The 23134-nt window shown below is 36.9% G+C and overlaps 1 protein-coding gene across 2 annotated transcripts in view; it reads right to left on the minus strand.

Moving 5' to 3' along the window:
- The window catches only part of LOC148949227 (protein Aster-B-like), a 239676-nt gene that overhangs the window by 72911 nt on the left and 143631 nt on the right, over nucleotides 1-23134 (minus strand). For both annotated transcript variants that reach the window (XM_089093279.1, XM_089093280.1), the window contains one exon: nucleotides 14843-15007. In XM_089093279.1, coding sequence (XP_088949405.1) covers nucleotides 14843-15007 — 165 coding nt within the window. The remainder of the gene's footprint in view (nucleotides 1-14842; nucleotides 15008-23134) is intronic.

Here is a 23134-nt window from a genome sequence, read left to right on the forward strand (position 1 = left end):
TCCACCCCAATCTATTCAAAGCCTCCCTTTTTACACCCGCCCACGAAGTTCCCATTTCCTTTAAATCTTTCTTTATGACGTCCTCCCACCCCAGAAGGGGACGACCTGCTTTCCGTTTAGCCCTAGATGGTTGTCCGAAAAGAACAATCTTCGGCAATCTGTCATCCTTCATCCGCACAACATGCCCTAACCACCTCAACCTTTCTTTCATTATAGACCTAGAAAGCGGTATTGAACCACATTTTTCGTATAGCCTATTGTTTGAAATACGGTCAGTCAGCCGGGTACCCAGAACAATCCTTAAGCAATTTCTCTGGAAAACATCTAGCAAATCTTAATCCGCTTTTCGGAGCGTCCATGCTTCAGAGCCATATTTGACCACTGTCATCACTGTAGCTTCTAAGATTCTAATCTTGGTTTGCAGACTTATCTTCCTATTCTTTCATACTTTTTTTAACTGTGAAAAAACACTCTGAGCCTTGGCTATTCTATTTTTAACATCTTCACTGCTCCAACCATCTTTACCCCAAAAACATAAGAATATATAAATTTGTTACGTAAGTTAATTCTCACAAAAAGAAATAGCATTTTGCTAAATTCTTTCCTTTTATATTTCCAGCTAAAAGCGATCACTTACTTTTGTCAATCTTTAATGAAAATGGCGCTCTGGTTTTGACAATACATTTCCACAGAAGCATATAAATAGTTTGGCACTCTCTTCCGGTTTACAAACGCGGCGGCCAAAGGGACTATTCTTCTGTCAAATTAAAACACTGAGGCAATTGTAATAATTAGGCGCAGACGCAATGCGCTATTTTGGGGAAGAGAAACAGATTATTTTCAAGCCTTCAATAAAGTTTCTTTTATATTCCCAGGCGTGAATCCAGGATTTTTGTTGTGGTGAGGGGGTTAGCGCTTTTATTAGAAATAGAAAATATAATTGCTTCTTCATCATTTAGTGATTTTAGCCATAACATTTGAATAAAAGCTAGTAAGATATGCCTTTCGCTTGAATAAAAGCTAGTAATATATTCATTTCGCTTGAATAAAACAAATGATTAACTCTATGAGAGAGATGTCTTAATTTTCCTAAATTTGGGGCCGGGAGGGGAGCGGGAATCCAGGATTTTGGCTGGGGAGGGGGGTTAGCGCTATGATTAGAAATAGAAAAGATTATGGCTTCTTCATCATTTAGTGATTTTAGCTATAACATTTGAATAAAAGCTAGTAAGATATGCCTTTCGCTTGAATAAAAGCTAGTAAGATATGCATTTCGCTTTAATAACAGCTATTAAGATATCACTTTCGCTTTAATAAAACGAATGATAACATCACGGAGCGTGAAGTCTTAATGTGCCTCCAGGTTGTGACGGCCGTGGCGCAAGACTCCACGATCTGGGCGGGGGCTGGTGGGGCGAGCTTTTATTAGATAGATAAAAGATAAGTTCTACTTAATAATTTAGTGATTTTATACATAACATTTGAATAAAAGCTAGTTAGATATGCCTTTCGCTTGAATAAAAGCTAGTAAGATATGACTTTCGCTTGAATAAAACTAATGATTAACTCTATGAGAGGGATGGCTTAATTTTCCTAAATTTGGGGCCGGGAGGGGAGCGTGAATCCAGGATTTTTAACTTTGATATGCAAGGCTAGAAAGAAAAGTCTGTAGGAGTTGCATGAAGCTTATATTATGCGTAAATTGAATAAAATTTTTAACCTATGCTTGCAAAATATAGGCCTACAGGTCGATGGGTTAACGATCTAATTTAAAGCATATAGACTGGAACATTTAAATGGTAAAAATAGAAACAATTATTTCTATCCTATTGCTATAGACTACTGATTGTCTAATAAAAACGTTTGATTTCTATGTCAACTATATTTCTCGCGAAATTTTTACTTTCTTAGTGATAAACTAAACAAAATTATGTATAATAACTTTCTTTCTGTAAAAAGGGAGAAATTATTTTGATTTTTCTTCTCTTCTTTAAGGCAAATTATGAAGAATTTGCGGACCCTCTGGCTGACGCAAATAGCGATGAATGCGTGCCACCTCCTTCCAAGAAAGCGAGGGCCAATAATGCGCCCCCTGCAAAGGCGACAGTTGTCCAATATGGTCGCTGGCCGAAGCCCTCCAGCTCCACACTACCTGCCCAAGTGCAGCCTCCTATGCAAGCCACTCTTAATCGAGCCACAATGCGGTCTGACCAAACACTAAAAAGAGAGTGGGTGAATAGCTTCAATGCCGAAGCCCCACCTACACAAGCTTTTTCAAGGGGCTCAGAAGCTACCCCGGCTGCACAAGTCACAGCTCATGTACAAGAAATTAACGTCGGCCCCTCCACCCTCCAACAGACGTTACCTGGGCCTTCAAGACAAGCCGTAGGCCAAACATTGGCTCCTTCTCACGCAATATCTGAGCTATCAGCTCCCCATCAAGCGTCAGTGCACTCTCCGTCAAGTCCTGAGCCTTCCATGCAAGAGAGAAGGGTTTTTTGTTATCCACGCCTACAGGCCACAGTTGGCAACTGATCCGGGTGAATGAGGACTCATTCGAAGCAGAATTCGACCGGTTAGGGCCTTTTGATATTTTCAGACCGAAAAATTATCCCCCAAAAAGCAAACTATATATCCCAAATCATAAGTTTCACTCAACACACACCAACGAAAGGCTATGAAACCTAGCTCATAAAAGCCTGAAATAGCAAACTACTCATCCCAAAGTATTGGTTTCAGTCAACACACACCTACGAATGGCTAAGAAATCCTGCTCAGAAAAGCCTGAAGTAGCAAACTACACATCCCAAATCATAGGTTTCAGACAACTCACATCAACGAAAGACGGGGGCTTCCTTCGGGGTTGGGGATAGGAGGATTGGAACCCTTTGGGGTTGGGTTAGAGGACCTCACAACACTGTTCAAATGAAACTTGTGTATTATAACGACCACAGAGTTTCACCTTTAAATTCTCTTCTAAAATCTCTTCAAAAATCTTCTTTTAAAATGTCTCTATCTGTTTCGCCGAAATAGTTCCATAACCTGTCTAAAACGGTTTCGCCCAAATAATCCCTAAACGCAAATTCAGCGTGTTCCTTTGTTATTGGCATCTCTGTGCTAATGCATTTCAAATTAATATGAAACCTTCTCGCGCGCTAAAACAATTCATCGCTAAGATGTTTCTTGCCTAATTGTTTCCATGGCCTTTGGTTATTAATATCCTTTGGAGTTCGACCAGTAGAACTGTTCCCGAGGCAAAGACATTAATGATGTTAGCCTACGTGAGCGGCGTATAGGTTAGGTTAGGTTGGATTAAGTTAGGTTAGGTTAAGTTAGGTTAGGTTAGATTAAGTTAGGTTAGGTTAAGTTAGGTTAGGATAGGTTAGATTAAGTTTCTCACTGACAAAAACCATTAAACATCCATGAAAACAGACATAAATGGATGTTTTATGGTTTTTGTCAGTGAGAATTTGAAAAACATGAATTTTCTCACATTTATGTCTGTTTTCATGGATGTTTAATGGTTTTTGTCAGTGAGTAACTTAATCTAACCTAGCCTAACCTAACTTAACCTAACCTAACTTAATCTAACCTAACCTAACTTAACCTAACCTAACTTAATCCAACCTAACCTAACCTATACGCGTGCTCACGTAGGCTAACCTAGCCTAACCTAACTTAACATAACCTAACTTAAACTCATCCCAAAGTATTGGTTTCAGTCAACACACACCTACGAATGGCTAAGAAATCCTGCTCAGAAAAGCCTGAAGTAGCAAACTACACATCCCAAATCATAGGTTTCAGACAACTCACATCAACGAAAGACGGGGGCTTCCTTCGGGGTTGGGGATAGGAGGATTGGAACCCTTTGGGGTTGGGTTAGAGGACCTCACAACACTGTTCAAATGAAACTTGTGTATTATAACGACCACAGAGTTTCACCTATAAATTCTCTTCTAAAATCTCTTCAAAAATCTTCTTTTAAAATGTCTCTATCTGTTTCGCCGAAATAGTTCCATAACCTGTCTAAAACGGTTTCGCCCAAATAATCCCTAAACGCAAATTCAGCGTGTTCCTTTGTTATTGGCATCTCTGTGCTAATGCATTTCAAATTAATATGAAACCTTCTCGCGCGCTAAAACAATTCATCGCTAAGATGTTTCTTGCCTAATTGTTTCCATGGCCGTTGGTTATTAATATCCTTTGGAGTTCGACCAGTAGAACTGTTCCCGAGGCAAAGACATTAATGATTTTGGATCTATTCCTGGAGAAATGTTTCTAGGTGAAAATTTTTAAAGTCTGACAGATGATATCATTGATTGATTGATCTGTCAAGAAAGGGAAAATTAATTTGTTGTTTCTAAGGGGAATTATTGATTCACGATAGGTGAATTGAGGTCGACAGCACAGGTGTCCTGACTCGTGACAGCACCACGTGGTTTATGGTTTTCTCAGTGAGAAAGTTCCTGTTTTTCAAATTCTCACTGACAAAAACCATAAAACAGACATGAATTGCTGTTGACATCCATAACTGTGACAAAGTCCCTTTTTTTAAAATTCTCGCTGACAAACACCATTATACATCCATGAAAACAGACATAAATGTGAGAAAATTCATGTTTTTCAAATTCTCACTGACAAAAACCATAAAACATCCATAATTTGATGTTGACATCCGAGAAAAACATCAAATAAATCGAACAACACACATATCCATCCATGAAAACAACCATAAATGTGACAAAATTCATGGTTTTCCAAGTGAGAAAATTCCTGTTTTTTAATTCTCACTGAGAAACCCATAAAACAGACATGAATTGCTGTTGACATCCTTAAATGTGACAATGTTCATGTTTTTCCAAGTGAGAAAATTCCTGTTTTTCAAATTCTCACTGACAAAAACCATAAAACATGCATAAATTATGTCCTGTCAGCATTAAACTAAATTGTAGATGGCAGCAGGGGTGTCGTCCCGGAGTAGCACCCCCCACTCTACTCACGTTGAGCCTAAAATTAGCATTTCTTACGCTGTAATCGTAAAAAGCAAACTACGTTTCAACCGTTATATTCTAGCATCTATTCACAACGCCACAGCCCTTCCTCATCTGCATTACATTGCTCCTGTCTGGAGATTTTTTACAGTTACAGATAAAAAGCACCTATAATCAATCTTCTTCAGGTTTGCTAAATATATTCTATATTTGCCCCCTTAGACAAGGAACCGTAAAATAATTCATTTGCATAAGCTAACTGACCCTAATATTAGCATTAATAAATCTCTATCCCGTTTTCAAAGTAAATTTAATCATCCATGGTCAACAATTTGTTCACAATTGTTTTTTTTATATTAATGTAATGCATATAGTTACTGTTCGTATTAATGTAATGAAGAGTTTTCTTTTGTCAGGTGTTTGAATTTTCAATGTGCGTTTGTGTCCTTCTTTTTCTTCTATTTTTTTCTTTTTTGTTTTCTTTAGTGATTACTCCACATACTGTACCTTTTGTACCTTTTTTTGACGGACAATAAATGAATAATAATAATAATAATAATATATGTTCACATATATTACTCATTTTCAATAGTAGATTTTCGGATTACTTAATATATAAATACCCATTCAATGGCGTACCAACATGAACAGGGGATGAGCCCTATGTATCCAGTATTTTTGGGGGAGGATTAAAAAAAAAACCTCTAAATAAGCCTTGGGCTTACACTAACACACAATTTCAGTGTATAAGCTAAACAGACTAATAAAATTTAACAAAACTAATAAAATTAACCCATGTCGTCTAAGATTCTGATACTGCTGGTCCAATACTGGCCAACTTCTGGAACGTTCTTACTGATAATGCCATTATTTTTACCTATATTATTTTCAAAAGACGATATTGTATTTACTCTCAGAATGAGGAGCAGATTTGTAAAAACAAGTCAAAACAAAAATAATAAACCTTTGGTGAAGTATGCAAAACGGTGTATATCTCAAAGGTACCAAACATATATTATTCACTAAGTTAAGCAAGACACAATATTTAAAGCAATTTTAACAACTGAAAATTGAAATCCGAAATGTGATAGTAAAAAACAACTGGCAGCTAATCTGGAGCGTTCTTACTTATAATGGCATTATTTCTACCTGTTATCTTCAGCTGATGCATATCGTATTATTAGAAAAATTCTAACAATGTTAGAAATATTATAATTATTCTTTTATCAATCAGTTTCTCAGATATTAAAGAAATGTGACATGATGAATCTTGCGGGCCGGAAAAATGTTCAAGCCGGCCCACGAGTTCACCATCCCTGAAATTAAGCATTTAAAAACATGAAATTTTAACCACTAAATCAGTTTAAAGTCTCGTCAACAGAAGACTGGAAAAGAAGAAAAAGGAAGAATTAAACATCTTTACTCAATTAAATTAGAAGTACACTCAGTCTTTTTTAATCTTCTACTAGATTTCGTTCAATGATTCAATTAAGGCAATATGTAAAAAATACAGTTTGTCGCTAAATAATGTGCTTAAATTTGGCAGATAGCACACATAGAATGTATAATTGACCTAGATGTACTAAAAGTTCTTTCTTCCAATCAAGGCTGTTTCCCCTTGCCGCCTCTGAAGATTGTAAGGGTAGTTTCCTCACCCACCTCTACAATTGTAAACAGTGTTTAAATATCATCTTAGGAAATCTCTTATTTTTCAGTTCATTTTTGGAGAATTATGAGGCCCATTTCGCTTACAGCAAGATGATATCATGGGTTTAGTTATATTTGAAATATATTATAGTCACAATTGTGGATCAAATAAAAATTACAAACGACTAAAGCCCTAATAATGCATCCCGTGCGTTTTTTGGCGAGTTAAGCAATTTTCAACTTTCAAGTGTGAAATTCGTCATTGACAGTCACTTAAGGTGCAATTTTTTGGAATGAGAAAATATGGGAACTTGAAACAACAGCAGTTGGGAAAAAATTAGGGCTAAAAAATACTTTTTAAACCAATTTCTGGTCATTTCAATTCTCCACTTCTGGGGTGCCGGTGTGACGTAAAAATCAAGCAGAAATACATATCATTCATAAATTTTCTTTCTTTTTTTTATCGATAGAGAGTCATGGTGTGGCTCAGACATTACGCATCTGATCAGGGTTGCCACTTGGGCCTATTTCGGTAAAAATAACATTTGAGCAAACTTCTCATCTAGATAAAACCAGTCATCAATCTGTGCCTTTGAATCCTACATAAAAAATCTCAATATTTTCATTTTCTATCCTACGGCGTTCTAAAAGGTATAAAAGATCGTAATGACTGCAGACGATCTTTCTAATAGCAAGATGCCATGTTTTTTTTTTAATATTTAAACCTTACTTTGACAAAACGTCCATATTTCGCATTCCAAAGAAAAAAAAATGCACAGATTAGCGACCATATTTTACAGGATATGAATTCATTTTCTGACTTCGGAGACTCCAGAGAGTTTATTCTTGGGAAACACAAGCAAACAAAATTAAAAAAAAAAAAATCCACATCGAAGCCAAATTGTTTTTCCTGTACCAAACGTCAACGAATATTCCACGTGGACTTGATGCTGGTGTCATCTAACCTAATTGTTAAAACCATGAGAAAAGAAAAAAACCATGCGATTAATGAAGAACACGAAACTATATATATATATATATATATATATATATATATATATATATATATATATATATATATATATATATATATATATATATATATATATATATATATATATATATATATATATATATATATATATATATATATATATATATATATATATATATATATATATATATATATATATATTTTTATATATATATATATATATATATATATATATATATATATATATATATATATATATATATATATATATATATATATATATATATATATATATATATATATATATATATATATATATATATATATATATATATATATATATATATATATATATATATATATATATATATATCAGATCCAGCGTATCAGAGAACCCTACTGTATAGGTTTCAAGCTCCTATCTGTAAAAATGTGGAATTCTGTATTTTTTTGCCAGAAGAAACATCACGGATGCGTGTTTATTCGGAAAAAAAAGAAAAAAGAATTGGAAAAAAAAATCGAACTTTAGCGTAAAGAATACGGAATAATTTCTGTTCGCTTTAAGTTTTAATGTCGCTCCTTACTTTCAGTTAAAAAAAAATTGTTTTTTTACTTAATATAAACTTAGGACCAAATCCACATAGTCAAACCTTCCTAAATCATATCAATTTCAAATTAAAAACAAACGACAACTGGGACCTTTATGGAAAACCATCTTTTGAAGTACTGCTACTCTTACTGATAACCTATCGTACTACAATTGACAACCCACCGTAGTTTAAGCCCCCGTAGGCCCTTCAATACCTACCGTGAAGCTCCTACTTCTGTTAAATCTCTTCATTTGACAACTTCCACCCTAATTGAGGAATAAATGTAGCTTAAAAAGAAATCTTGGGCCAAACCCCCCTCAACCCCCCCCCCCAAAAAAAAATTAACAAGAAAAATTAAAATGAAAACTAGAACCAAGCCTATAATATAACACAGCTACACACGCCCCTCCTCCATTCCATTGTATTCGAAGCCGCCCTTTTACACCCTCCCAACTGGTTCCTATTTCCCTTAAATCTTTCCTTACGACATCCTTCCACGCCCTTCGGGGACGACCTGCTTTTCGTTTGGCCCTAGCTGGTTGGCCGACAGGAACGATCTTAGGCAATCTGTAATCCCTGATATGCAGAACGTGTCCTAACCATCTCAACTAGACCCCGGCGCCGCGCCGGCGGATCGACCGAACGCCGCCGACACGAGGCCCGGTCGAACGCCACCGAAGTGTCGTAACGCCGCTGGTACACCGCAGGTACACCACCGCCGACAGCGGCGGCGGCGTTCGGTCGACTTTAAATTATTTTTACTCAGTTTTCCAATAATTTGAGGTATATCTGAATAATTTAGACATTTTTGTTGCTGTCTTTGTACCCCTTTACTCATACTCTCAATTTTTTTTCAAGGAACACTAGGCTTTTTAACGTTACTTTGCGTTTTTGTTTGAACCATATAGTGACCTTGTTAATTATTCAGTAAATTATTTTTCTAATGAAAGCTGAGACGGTATCCTATCAAGGTGGTATCCAGAGGGGGGGAGCAGGGAGGTATTATATGTAAATGATAATAGCTCGAAATGTTATTTATTGAAAGCTGGGATCCCAAAAAGTTCATTTTTTTTTAATTTAAAGCAGAGACGGCATCCTATCAAGGTGGTATCCAGAGGGGGGAGGGGGGGCGTGTGCTATAAAATTTAAATGATAAAATCTCGATTTTTTTTTTAAAGACGGGGTGCCAATAAGTTAATTTTTTTTTATTTAAATCAGAGACGGTATCCTATCAAGATGGTATCCAGAAGGGGGCATAGGGAGTTATTATATTTAAGTGATAGTACCTTGATTTTTTTTTATCGAAAGCAGGGATGCCAAAAAGTTGAAAAGTTGACAAAATTAACAATATTTTCGTGAGTTATACTTGATGCAGCACTTGAGCCAGCACTTGCATAATTTTATCGTCCAAAGGGAAAAGGACACATGCGTACAATCCGGTATTTTCCCTATTTATGAAACGGGTTTAATTTGAAACATTCATTCATTTGTACCAGGCAGATTCACACTAAAACGAATTGGCGTGACGAAAGCGACATCGACATCCCCGCCTAACATTGCGCTTGCGTAACAATGGCGCCCTTGGTCCAGTGCCCAAGTTACATTAAAAGGCCAGGTCATAATAAAAGCTTTCAATTTGGGAGGTTCAAGGAGGAGTCTTTGACAGTCTTATGACTTCAGGGTACTAGATGTTGCAACGTTCTTACGTATCTACAGTGGTTTAGAAAATTCGATCACCCTACAAAGGATAACCAAAACTATGCACAAATGTAACATTTGGAATATTATACCCCTTTTTTCAAAGCTTTGAAGAAAAGCAAAAAAGTCTAAATACCCCTAACTATGCTTGAAAGCTATTTTAAAAAGAAATTCTTTGGAGATTTCCATGGAAATGACCATAGCAAAAGCTTTGAGCCTGGGTGGGGATCAACGAGGAGTCTAAGTATTTTGACCACAGGTGATTTATTGTTGAGACTTTCTTAAATTTGGTAATTCTTGTGAGCATTTGGAAATCAAAGCTTAAACTCAATAACTGATACTAAGTGTCCTAACATTTTGGTTGGATTAAAAGTGACGAACTAGGATGAACATTTCAATATCTTCCTGGAGCTACTTCAGTCTGCATATCATTTCATTTAATTAAATTTAAAACGGATGAGCTTTTCATTCTCTACAGAAGGAAATAGCTGACACTTCATTTTTCTTCATAGCGAATAAACTATTAAGTGTTTTTTGTGTCATTGGAATTAAAACGTTCTCATGTGAAGCGTACATAATGTATTTTTTAATTTGATAAATTTAATCCTTTTAGATACAGTTTATAATTTGACCGATATTAGGTGTTTATCAGTGTTTAATTTAGAATGAATCCCCAAAAGAAAAAAGGAAGAATATCCAAAAAAGCAGACATAAGCGATAAAAAGCAGAAGTTCAGACTTAGCCTACATTACATATATTCTATAAAGAAGCCAAAAAAAACTTTAAATACTTTCTTTATAATTGTAATTAAAAACTAGTTTTTAAAACAAGAAGGCTTTTTAGGAATCCAAAAGAGCAAAAAAAAACAACAATCAATATCTAAGCCGCCCATTTCAAATGTTTTTAAGGTGACAGAACAGCTTTAGGCAAAGGGCATTATGAAAAAATGAAGCTTTTAAGTCCAAAGTTATGATCGCAGTTTTTACCCAGATAAATGACGAGTTTTGTGATACGGTATTTTGAAGTTTTATATGCAGCAATGCTCGATGAAAAAAACTACTATTTTTGATAATTATTTATGTTACGAATACATAGGTAATAGGTACTTCAACTACTCGTATTATGCAAGGGTTCTGAAACGCCACAGATATTTCGTTTCTACCAGATTTCTACTTATCTTGATGAATAACGAATAAGACCAGTTTCCAGCCAGCGACTTGTGAATTTTTGAACGCAAGAATAGGCTCGAATCTGTTGTAAATTTAAGCTGTGATTTGAGAAAGACTGATGAAAACATTAATGTTTGCGGTCAACATTGGTTGCGCCAGTGTCTTACAGGCGGCGCGCCGCGTCTTACGGCGGCGCGGCGTGCTGTTTTTTGCCCCGCCGCCGCCGGTCATCCCTCATCGGCGCGGCGCCGGGGTCTAATCTTAACCCTTCTCTCATTATAGCCCTAGAAAGGGAAATCGAACCAAATTTTTTATACAGCTTACTGTTTGAGATGCGGTCAGTCCGTCGGATACACAAAACAAAGGGATAACATCTTATCCCCGAAAGGAAAAAACACAGGGCAGATATCACGACGTATAAAATCATATCAATAAAACAAAAGTCATGACTTATAATCCAATTAAAATCAATTAAACTGAAAATAATTTCAAAAAGATTTAATCCATAAGGATGTGAACTAAAAAAACTTAACAATATTTAAAAAGAAAACACACACAGATATATTGACCATCGATACAAAAACAAATTGCCTAGTACTCAAGGTTTCTCTGTCTCAAAAACATGATCCAAAAACAAACATTCTCCATCAAGGGATATAACTGTCAATATGTCCTTGATATCCGATTTTGAACTAATTTCAGATATGGGAATTTCACTTTGTACGGGATTGAAAGCATGGACCAAAAGAAGACTGCGGAAAATGGAAGTGACAACATTCGTCTTCACGGCATTGTTATGACTGATCACAGTACATGTGCAGCTTACTGCACAACAGTTTGCACATAATTTAGGGTCCAAGACAGGCACAAAATCGGACGTGTTGATTTTAGAATTGCTTTGAATAATTGGTTGTTCCATTCAGTATTTATTTAGAAGATGGACCGGCAAATCAACTTTGAGAAAGTACAAGCAGCACTTCGAGAATTGAAGAAAAACTGGCGAGAACTTCAAAAAGTCAATGAATTTCACAGGTATTCAGCAAATATACAACAGTTGCCTAATACTTTAAAAACAACAAGTATCTTACTGTTCAAAAACTGAACTGAATGATACAAGTCAAATGGAAGAACTCAAAAAGAAAACAAGGAAACGTTCCAAAAACCTCAATAAAAATAGAACTCACATGACCCTTATGACGTAGGTTCCGTAAGGACACTTCAAAATTGAAACAGTATCTCGTGGACACAACGCATAAAGATTATTGGAAAACGGAGGGAGCCTACAATTCAGAAATTTGCCATCTTCTGGTCCAATTATAATAAAGAGGAAAAAATACTAGAGAAGTAAGCATAATGACACTCAGTCTAATCAAGAATTACATAAAAGGCATAAAACAAGTTTTTTTCAACTCAAAGTAAGGAGCAACATTAAAAATGAGGGGGGCTGCCCCTTTCTCATCCATCACTCTCTACGTTGAAGTTCTACAGTTCTTTGAAAATAAGTCTTATTCAAACTCAACCGTTGTGGCCCTTATGTTTGAGCTGTCTTTCTAACAGAATTGTGACAGAAATTCAAACTTTAGCGTAAAGAGCGAGGATTGAGGAAGAGCCCCCCTCACATACCGAACTATTATTGTTGATTTTTTGTTTTAACGTTGCTGAACTTAAAAAAAAACTGAAGCATACAATGAAAAATTGAAGCATACAAGGTTTAATTATGGATTATAAAAAAAAGAAAATACAACCCAAACTTCTGCAGTAAGATGAAAATTTTGCTTTGAGTCAAGTCTCCAGCAATTATTCAAGGTAAATTAACTTTTCAACTGAGTAGAGAAAACACTTAATAGTAAAACAATGGCTTAGCCATAAGTTAAATTAAAAGAAACTTGAAATGCCATTTTGGTAATAAAAAAAACCCTATATATTCACTCAGTAAATAGTTGGGACCTCAGGAAAGGAGCACTAGCTTTGAGCCAACTCAGGTAAGGTGTTCCAATCAATAAACACCTAATTAAAGGAACAAAATTTGACCTTATAGAGGGAGTAACTTTTTTTCTCTCCTTGGACTAGCTTAATATGTTTCTATTCTCTTAGCATTTATCTTCAAGGGTTATTTTCTAATCTTCGTTTCTGACAGCGTTTCCAGCAGAAAAAGATTACAATTTTTATTTGAGCTGAAAGACTAAGCCTTTTAAGAGTATTAGTTTTCCTTTATTATTAACTGCTACATAAATACGTTTTGGCGGTTCTTAACATCATTCGTTATTTTCCATTTGTCATCCAAGAAAAATGTTCAGTCAACCAAGAATGAATAAGATCTGTTTGTTTTTATATCTACAATACAGTAGCAAAAAAAATTCTTTCCTAAGATACAAAACTGAGAAGCTACACTACAAGTGTAGGTACACCCACACATGATGTGCAGAAAAATGTGCAGCCCACTCCAAATATGTACTTCACAATTCAGCAACCGTCTTTCATTTAAGCTACAAAAAACATTTAGTTGTTTTATTTTGTAATTTTGTATTTTTATTTTTTAAACCCCAATCCTCAGAAATTAAGGCGAAAAAGAGGTCAATCACTCTCAAGAATCATGGCTCCTTTAGTCATTATTGAGCGCTATTCAAGAGCATTCTAGAATTTATTGTTTAGAAGAATGAGAAATATTCTTCTATACGAAGAGAATGTAGGAAAATACAATAGAAAATACAGTAATAATGATTCTCCAATAATATTAACACCAAGATACTGTTGTAGTCATAAAGCGAAGCAGTCTTAAACAAGAAAAAACATTTGTCCATAGATATAGTAATAGAAAAGGAGCCGAATAGGGCGAACGTTAGCATAACGTTCTTTCACGAGTTTTGGCGTACGTTAGCATAACGGTTCCTCTACGGCGGAGCTCTTGACCATACCGCTGGTCTCACCACCAGGCAAATGCATAGTAAGCATTCAGTGGTGCCGATTCAAAAATTAGGACGGGGGGATTTATTTTTCAAAGCCAAGGGGGGAACAAATTTTTGATTTTTTTTCAACGAAAATACCAAGAAAATATATTTTTCAATGAAAATATCCCAAAAGATATTTTTTAAATCTAAGAATGGGAGGGGTCAAACAAATTAAGCACAGGCATATGCCCCCTTTACTTCCCCCAATTGACCCCACTGCAATTATTATCCCTGAAACAAAGCAGAAAAGATTGCCCCCCTTACAACATCGTGGAACTGTTTGGGTGGCCTTGAACCCACAACCTGAAATCGTATTATCCTTCATAAAAAACAATGGTTTGAGGTGACATTCAGATTTTACGTTTCATTAGCATCCTGCTTGATTTCTAAAAGAAAAGGCTTGATGCAAACTCACTTACTCATCAGCCGTTGTAATGGGAATTGACTCATTAATCACTAATGTTCAACTAGTCCTAATGCTCACCCGTTTGCTCTTTTTGACTTTTCTCGTAATTTCTTTTATTTATTTTTGTCTTCTTTATTCACGAAAATGTACGGGACGGAGGACAATTTAAACAGGTGAAGATACAAAAAAATAGAACAAAATTAAGGAAACATGGAACCAAAAAAGGGTAGCAGTATTAAAAAAACAAGGTATTTTAGGGGGGGGGAGCATGGTAGGGATTGACTCTTAAATTAAACTAAACTATCTTGCATTAAATCTTAACACAAACCCTTGTAACTACGGAAAGACCCAAATAAGGGGCAACATGGGGAGCAAAAAGTAAAAAAACAAACATACCTCTGCTTGCTCCACTTGTATTGATAAACTATCAGACTCTAGAATGCTCGATATATCATTCACAGAGGGTGGAAGCATTAACTCTGACTCCTCTTCGCTGTTGAGACCCAATTCATCTCCATACATAGATCTTATAAATGCTGTCCAAGATACACTCGATAAAGGCTACAAAAGAAAAAACAATTAAAGACCTCCACTAAAACGTTTAAACAATGGATGATATTTTTTTTTCCGAAAATGCTATATCAGTCCGGACACAAAAACGAAAAAAAAGGTTACGGGCGTAGAAGGGTGAGACTCTCTAGACTATTATAGCAAATTGGCTAATGGCCATGTCACGATACTATTGTCAACCGAATCTTGATCATAGTGTCTGATATATATGCCTATATCTTGGAGACAACTTGGTCTCCAAGATCATCGATGCCGGGCGAGGTGGAAACGCCTGATTCCCACCACAAGTACAAGTGCAAGTAAGTATACTTGTACTTGTGGTGGGAATCAGGCGTTTCCACTCGCCCGGCATCGATGATCTTGGAGACCAAGTTATCAAGTTATCAAGTTGAATTGAAGTTATCAAGTAATTTGCAGTAGGTTGCATCAAGACATGCCTAATCACAGAAAGTGAAAAGCCAAGACACATAGTCCAAGTAATTGAGAGGCAAATGTTTAAATGGCTGCGGCACGGGTAAATGGTGGGAGAAAGCATGCCTCTCTTACTGGGCACATACTTGTTTGTTAGTATTTGGAAAGGCATGCCTGCCTGTATATATATATATATATATATATATATATATATATATATATATATATATATATATATATATATATATATATATATATATATATATATATATATATATATATATATATATATATATATATATATATATATATATATATATATATATATATATATATATATATATATATATATATACACACACACACATACATACATACATACATACATATATATATATATATATATATATATATATATATATATATACATATATATACTTACTTGCACTTGTACTTGTGGTGGGAATCAGGCGTTTCCACCGCGCCCGGCATCGATGATCTTGGAGACCTTCTTGGACCATGTTGAGCGATCCTCTGCCAGCTGCTCTACAAAAGCGAGCCACTGAGTTGACCATCTGTGTCCGAATTTTCTGAATCCTCCAATAGGTTCAAGGTCTGATTTGGCCAGGTTCCACCAGTTCTTCCTCTTTCCTCCTTGGTGTCTCTTCCAGGAGCTACTAGGCTCAACTAGAAGTATTTGGCGAGGCAAGTATTCTGGCGGCTTCCGTAATACATGGCCCAACCATTTCAAAGGGCGTTCTTTAATAGTGAGCGCAACATCTTTCTGAATATTGCACATTCGACGTAGATCCGCGCTGGAGATACGGTCACGCAGCTGTATTCTGAGAATTATTCGGAGACAGGTACGCTCAAACACCTTCAGTGTACTCTCATGCTGTAGTTTTACTGACAATCTTTCGCATCCGTAAAGGAGAACGGTGCGGACTAGTGCCATTTAGATTCGAACTTTCGTTCGGACACTGACTTTGCGGCGATTCCATAAGGGTTTCTGAAGTGTGGCAAAGACTGTCTGCGCTTTCTGTATTCTCTGTTGGATATCAGCGTCGGAAGATCCGTCAATACATATTTGGGAGCCTAAGTATGTAAAACAGTTGACTTTGATTGACAGTTAGTGTGAATGGTCCTGTGTCGTGGTTAATAGCCATGAATTTCGTTTTCTCTGTGCTGACTTTCAAGCCGATCAGGTCTGCCCAGGCCACCATGTTGTCAAGCATGTTTTGAACTTGTACGGGGTCTGACAGGAGGCCAACATCATCCGCGTAATTGAGGTCAGTCAGTGAAAGATTCCGTCCGATCTGAACTCCTGGATAGGACGACAGTGCATTTTCAAGCACCCAATCGACGCAATAATTGAACAGAGTCAGAGAGAGGACACACCCTTGTTTTACTCCGAACTCAACCAGGACTTCTTCAGTTTCTTCACCATAGACTCGAACTCGGCTCACTGACGCGTCATAGCATGCCTTCATCAGTTCAACAAACTTCAGCGGCATTCCGTCATTCTCTAGGATCTTCCAAAGTTTCTGGCGAGCGACAGAGTCGAAGGCGGCAATGAAGTCCAGGAACATCAAAATCAGGGATAGATTGTACCTTTCAAACTACTGGATAATGAGGCAAAAAACGAAGATATTATCAGTACAGCCTCTACCTGGCCAAAAGCTGGCTTGATTTCCTCGGGTTCTTTCCTCCCTTCCCCTTTGAAGTGGTTCAAGAGTATGATCCCGAATATTTTGGCCGCAATGTCTATAAGACTTATTCCGCGGTATTTTTTGCATTCGGTTTTATCTCCTTTCTTATAGAAAGGAGGAATGACTGATGTCTTCCAATCTTTTGGGAAAGAATTGGTCCTCCACACTTCTTCGAGAATGCCATGGAGCTGTTCAGCAGTGACCTCAGGGCACTGTTTGTACACTTCCGGGGGGAGGCTTCAGGGTTCACAAACCTCCGGGGGGAGGTTTGTGGTTCTTCAGGGTCTTGATCACTTTTAGTATTTCGGCTCTGGTCGGTGTGTCCAGCTCGACGTCGTAGGGTTCTTTAGAAACGGCAGGTGGGAAAGCATCAGGAGCGGATGATGGGGATGGGTTTAGGAGGATCTGAAAGTGATCCTTCCATCTTGCTAAGCGCTCCTTCTGACAACTGATGATTTTTTCCTGATCTGTCTTTGACTATTTCTGAGACAGCAGCTTTCTTACCAACGGACTCTTTCAGGATCTGGTAAAGCTTGCGGGTATCATGTGAGCGTGCTGCTTTCTTTAACGACACGGTAGCATCTTCCCACATTTGGCGGCGGTCCAGACGAACAGAGCGTTTTACCTGTCTGCGCAGCTCTTTTGTTTCTTCTTTAGGACCGCTCATCTTTTGTCTTCGCTCACCGACTATTGACAGGATCCTAGCGGTAATCCAGTGCTGTCGTTTGATTTTTGCTCGGCCTAGGATCTCATCAACAGTCTCTGTCATCACTGTTTTAAAGGTCTCCCATCTCTTCTCGGGGGTTGGGTTTTCATCAGAACTGATGGCGTCAAATCGGTTAGTCAGTTCCAAGTTGAGGGCCTGCCGAACTTCTTTGTCTTGGAGCTTACCAATGTCGAATCCGGCCTTGGGCTTATAGTAGCAAAATTTTTGCAGCAACAAGCCTGTGGTCAGATCCAGACTGCGAGCCTGTGTCCGCGCCGTTGTAAGAGCGAGAGTCCTGTACAAAGCTTCTCCAGCCCTGGCGTATGAGAATGAAGTCTATTTGAACCCTAGTGACACCGTCATTTGAATGCCAAGTTAAAAGGTGGCTAGGTTTGTGCTGAAATAGGGTATTGGTGACAACAAGGTGGTTCATCAAGGCGTAGTTTAACAACCTTTGCCCATTCTCGCATCTGTGACCTTGTCCAAATTTTCACAGGACTTGTCTTGTGGTTTGGTCAGACGGACCAACTCTTGCGTTGAAGTCTCCAGCAACAATCAAGTAATCAAGTGCGGCAACAGAAGAAGACAGCTGCTGAAACTCACCGTAGAAATCATCCTTGGTCGTATCAGCAGCGTCACGGGTGGGGGCATAGGTAGAAATTATCGACACATGTGCGGGGTTTCCTTTTAGTCTGATTCTGGCAAGTCTACAGGAGACTGGTTCCCATTCTAGAAGAGCATTTCTGGTTCTTTGGTTCATGATGAAACCAACTCCGTGGAGTCCCGAATTATCCTCTACTCGGGAGTAGAAAAAATGGAACTGATTTGGCGTTTCAGGAGCTGTAATAACTATGGAGCCAGAACCGGAAATTCTGGTTTCGGATATGCAAAGTATGTCTATGTTGTACTTCTCCATCTCATGGACAAGAAAAACTTGCGTGGCTTCTTGTTTGACGGATCTTACATTCCAGCATCCAACATTTATTCTAGATTTCGCCGGTTTAATGACTGTAGTGGGTTTTCCTAGATTTATGGCATGAAAAGGATTTTTCGACTTCGCCGCCATATTCGAAGTCGCGTCGCCTGCCGGGAACGCCGTAGTATGGTTGGCTTGTTTACTTCTCGACACCCGCGCCAATACGGGGGCCGCTTCGCTTGCCGGGGACGCCCTAGTCGTTACAACTTTTCTTCTAGGTCTCAGATCCATCGATGTTTCTTGGGAATAGAGTTGACCGCAAGGTCCCCAGTCTTGCGGGTCACCCGGAGCGCGTTGGCCACCAAATCGCTCGGCGTGGAGCTCTGTGGTGTTTGCACCCTTCCACCGCTTTGAGGTGTGCTGACGGATTTCCTCTGCTGCCCAGGGACGGAAGATCGAGCCTATATATATATATATACATATATATATATATATATATATATATATATATATATATATATATATATATATATATATATATATATATATATATATATATAAAACACATCCAGATACCAATAAAAGACACATCTGGACCAGTCTTCATTTGTTCCAGAATGGTCTCTGCTCACTGGCCTCTGGGATTTTACTAAGGAAACATTGAAACACTTTTGTATGTAATTTTTAATAGCTTGACTAGTATGCATGTATTTCACAAGTTTTACCTGACATAGGGATACCATATAGATCTTATGGTAGAGGCTCCACTGTGCCGGGTAAAGAAAGTAAAGCCTCGAAACCCGTTAAGGCAGGTGGTATTTCTTCTGATGAGCCCTAAATGGAAGGTTCTACTTGGAAATATTTCGCTAGATTTAAGGTGCTTTTGCTTATAAATTTACAACGACTTACATTTATTGATGACGACTTTGCATGGATTTGGACATTTCTGTTTGGCTAATGGTTCGGTTATACTGTTTGGTCCTAGGTAGTTGGATAGATGGATAAGGTGAAAGCCTTGTTCAAGTGCAGATTTGTCTCAATTTCTGGATTAAGACGACAGTTTTTTTTTTTTTTTTTTTTTTTTTTTTTTCCCGCCAAGTAATTACCTCTTAAACATAATATATATTCCCCGATATTTTTATCCCCGTTCTCTTTTAATTGGTTGTTTTTTAGATTATTTCTGTTTTTAGCACTGAAAACCCCCAGTTTTATACAGGCGAAATATCCATCATGATTGTTGTCTTTTCTTTTCTTTCTTCTGGCCATAGACCCGCTGTTTTGTTTTTTTTCTCGAAATATTTCTCTCATTTTCTTGAACATATTTGAGTCAGACTGACCAAAGGCTAAAAAATTTTCGATTTTAAGAGCCATCAGTTGGCCCCTGCCAACCAGAGGATCAGATTTCCCAAAGGTAAGGGGTAACTGAAAATTTTGGTGGCCAACCCAGAATTCCGAGATAGCAACTATAATTTAAGTATATCAAGTTTCTTAAATATAAACACAAGTTGTGTATGAATAAAAGGGATACTTATTAGATACAATCAGTAGAAGATTGGACATATTATATGTTCTTAGAGTGAAAATCTTGCGCTGATTGAAAATGCACTGAGCTTGCCAGGTGCAAACTCTTTCCCCATTCCCTGCAATCCGTATAAACACACTGAGCCTCTTGAAATCAAAATGACCAAGGGATCCAACCATTTATAAGCCACGCTGTCACCAACATTCCATTGGATGACTCCCAAGATCCTCGATAAGGAGGATGAAGAATAAAATGTAGAAGCAAGAAATGGAGACAGGTAAATGAGAAAGGAGGAAGGAGCGGGAGAAATCAAGCATAACAAACAACCAATAAACAAAATCAAGAAACACACTCAATGAGAGCAACTACAATTGTCAAAAATACGTAATTCTTTAACCTTATTCTACTAACTTTGAGTCTGTTGCCGTCTTCTTTTCTTGGAAGGGAGAAGTTTTATAAGATAAATATCTTATAAAACTTCTCCCTTCCAAAAAAGAAGACGGCAACAGACTCAAAGTTAGTAGAATAAGGTTAAAGAATGATGTCCAAAAACACAGGCCTTAATCTATCACATGGGAAATTGTTTCTGTTTTTTCCCTACAGCTTTGAGTTAATGCCAAGAGACTATATCGTAGACATTTGGAATTTGGATCTATTTCAAATTAAGATGCCATTCGGCGAGCTTAACGAACGAAAATTGATGAAAATGGGATGAAAATGCTAAGGAAAAAGACAGATTAAAAAAAAATGAACACGCGGTATCTATCGTTTATGCTAAAGCACAAATAAAGCGAACTTCTGGAAAAAATTCACCATTTCAAAGTAGTATAGCTTGTAGATAATAGGGACTGATAACATAAAAACATACAATGGCTACGTGTTACTACTAACTACTACTACTAAAAACTCATTGTAGCACCAAGCCACCTGAGACCAACAGAGCTACGCAAGCTCCTCCTCCATCCTAATCTATTTAAAGCCTCCCTATTTACACCCTCCCAGAGAAGTCCAGTTTCCTTTAAGTCTGTCTTTATGACATCCTCCCACCCCAACCGTGGACAACCTCCGTTCCTTTTAGCCCTAGACAGTTGGCTGAAAAGGACAATCTTCGGCAATCTGTCATCCTTAATCCGAAGAACGTGTCCTAACCATCTCAACCTTTCTCTGATTATTGCCCTAGAAAGCGGGATTCATCCACGCTTTTCGTACAGCCTACTGTTTTAATTACAGTCAGTCAACCCGGTACCCAAAACAATCCGAAGGCTAGATGTTCGATGTTTGTCTAGATGCTAGATGTTAGATGTTTTCCAGAGATGTTTTCTCTGGAAAATATCTAGCAAATCTTCATCTGCTTTTCGGAGGGCCCATGCTTCAGAGCCATATTTGACCACTGTCGTCACTGTAGCTTCCATGGTTTGCAGACTTATCTTCCTATTCTTCCAAACTTTTTTTTAACTGAGAAAAAGTACCATAGGCCTTGGCTATTCTACTTTTAAGACTTTCACTTATAACTGTCCCCCACCGTTTTTACTAATAATACTACCAATGTAAGTTAAGCTGGCCACCTGATCAATCTTTTCGTTAACCAGCTTCACCTTTTCATCTTCACTTATTCCTAGCCTTAGTGACTTAGTCTTCTTAATATTAATTTTTGAACATATTCTAGCACCATGAACGCGCAAAACCTCTAACAGTTCTATTATATATATATATATATATATATATATATATATATATATATATATATATATATATATATATATATATATATATATATATATATATATATATATATATATATATATATATATATATATATATATATATATATATATATATATATATATATATATATATATATATATAGTGTATACACACTATCTTTAAATGTGAGCAATAATTGTATATGTGTGTATGTTCTCAAAAACGGCTCTATATTTTTTCGAAAAAATTGGTATCTTGGGATATTCTAGCATAAAAAAAAAACGATTTACATAGGTCAGAAGTGTGAGAAAAATCGTTAAGAGCCTTAACTTTGGTTTTTTGCAAATGACGTCATGTACTATGTTAGTACATCATATAAGCATTTGTTATGACATCATATAAGCGTTTTCTTATATGATGTTATGCATAGCACAAATAAGATTGTTGAGTGTCCAACGCATCAATTATTTATATAATATAATGTCTGTTGGAAGGCCCAAAAAACGAAAATTTGCAGTTACCCCTAAAAAGCAAAAATACACAAAAAACACTCATCTTAAACACCAGACGTAATCTATTTAACTAATTAACAGCTCTATGGTCTAGACTCTAGACTTTGGTGGTAACAGTTGCATCAGTTGAAAAATAATAACCTTTTTATCAAATATGTAGCACCAACTGCTTTCTTTAAATAAAGATGGAATTTATTTAAACTGGCAAACATGTGTTTTACTTTCTGTACGTGCATTGTAAATAAATAATTTTCTCTTCAACAGCAGTATCTGAGCGACGGACTTTCTAATAAGACTTTTTAGGGAACCGTTGAACACGATTCTTTAATTCAAAAGAGATCTCAAAATAAAACGAAGGATGTTAATTAAACTATATATATTAAATTGAAAACGCAATTTTTCGACAAAGAGTAAACAACAATTTAGGAACTTTATAAGCGAACAAAAATTGGCTTAAAAGGAACAGAACTTACACTAGTTTAAACTTACACTAAGCTTAAAAGGAACAGAACTTACTAAGCATGAAGGAACGAAACCTAAAATAAACAGAAATTAAAATGAACAATGCAGTCAAACTTAAAACAAATATAAATCCCCAAAAAGTATAGTGTAAACCTCTGCTCAGCCTCGCCCCCCTC

The sequence above is a fragment of the Artemia sp. Qi Xiang Cuo genome, chromosome 8 (genome assembly GCF_049724085.1).
Source record: "Artemia sp. Qi Xiang Cuo chromosome 8, ASM4972408v1, whole genome shotgun sequence".
Lineage (NCBI taxonomy): Eukaryota > Metazoa > Arthropoda > Branchiopoda > Anostraca > Artemiidae > Artemia > Artemia sp. Qi Xiang Cuo.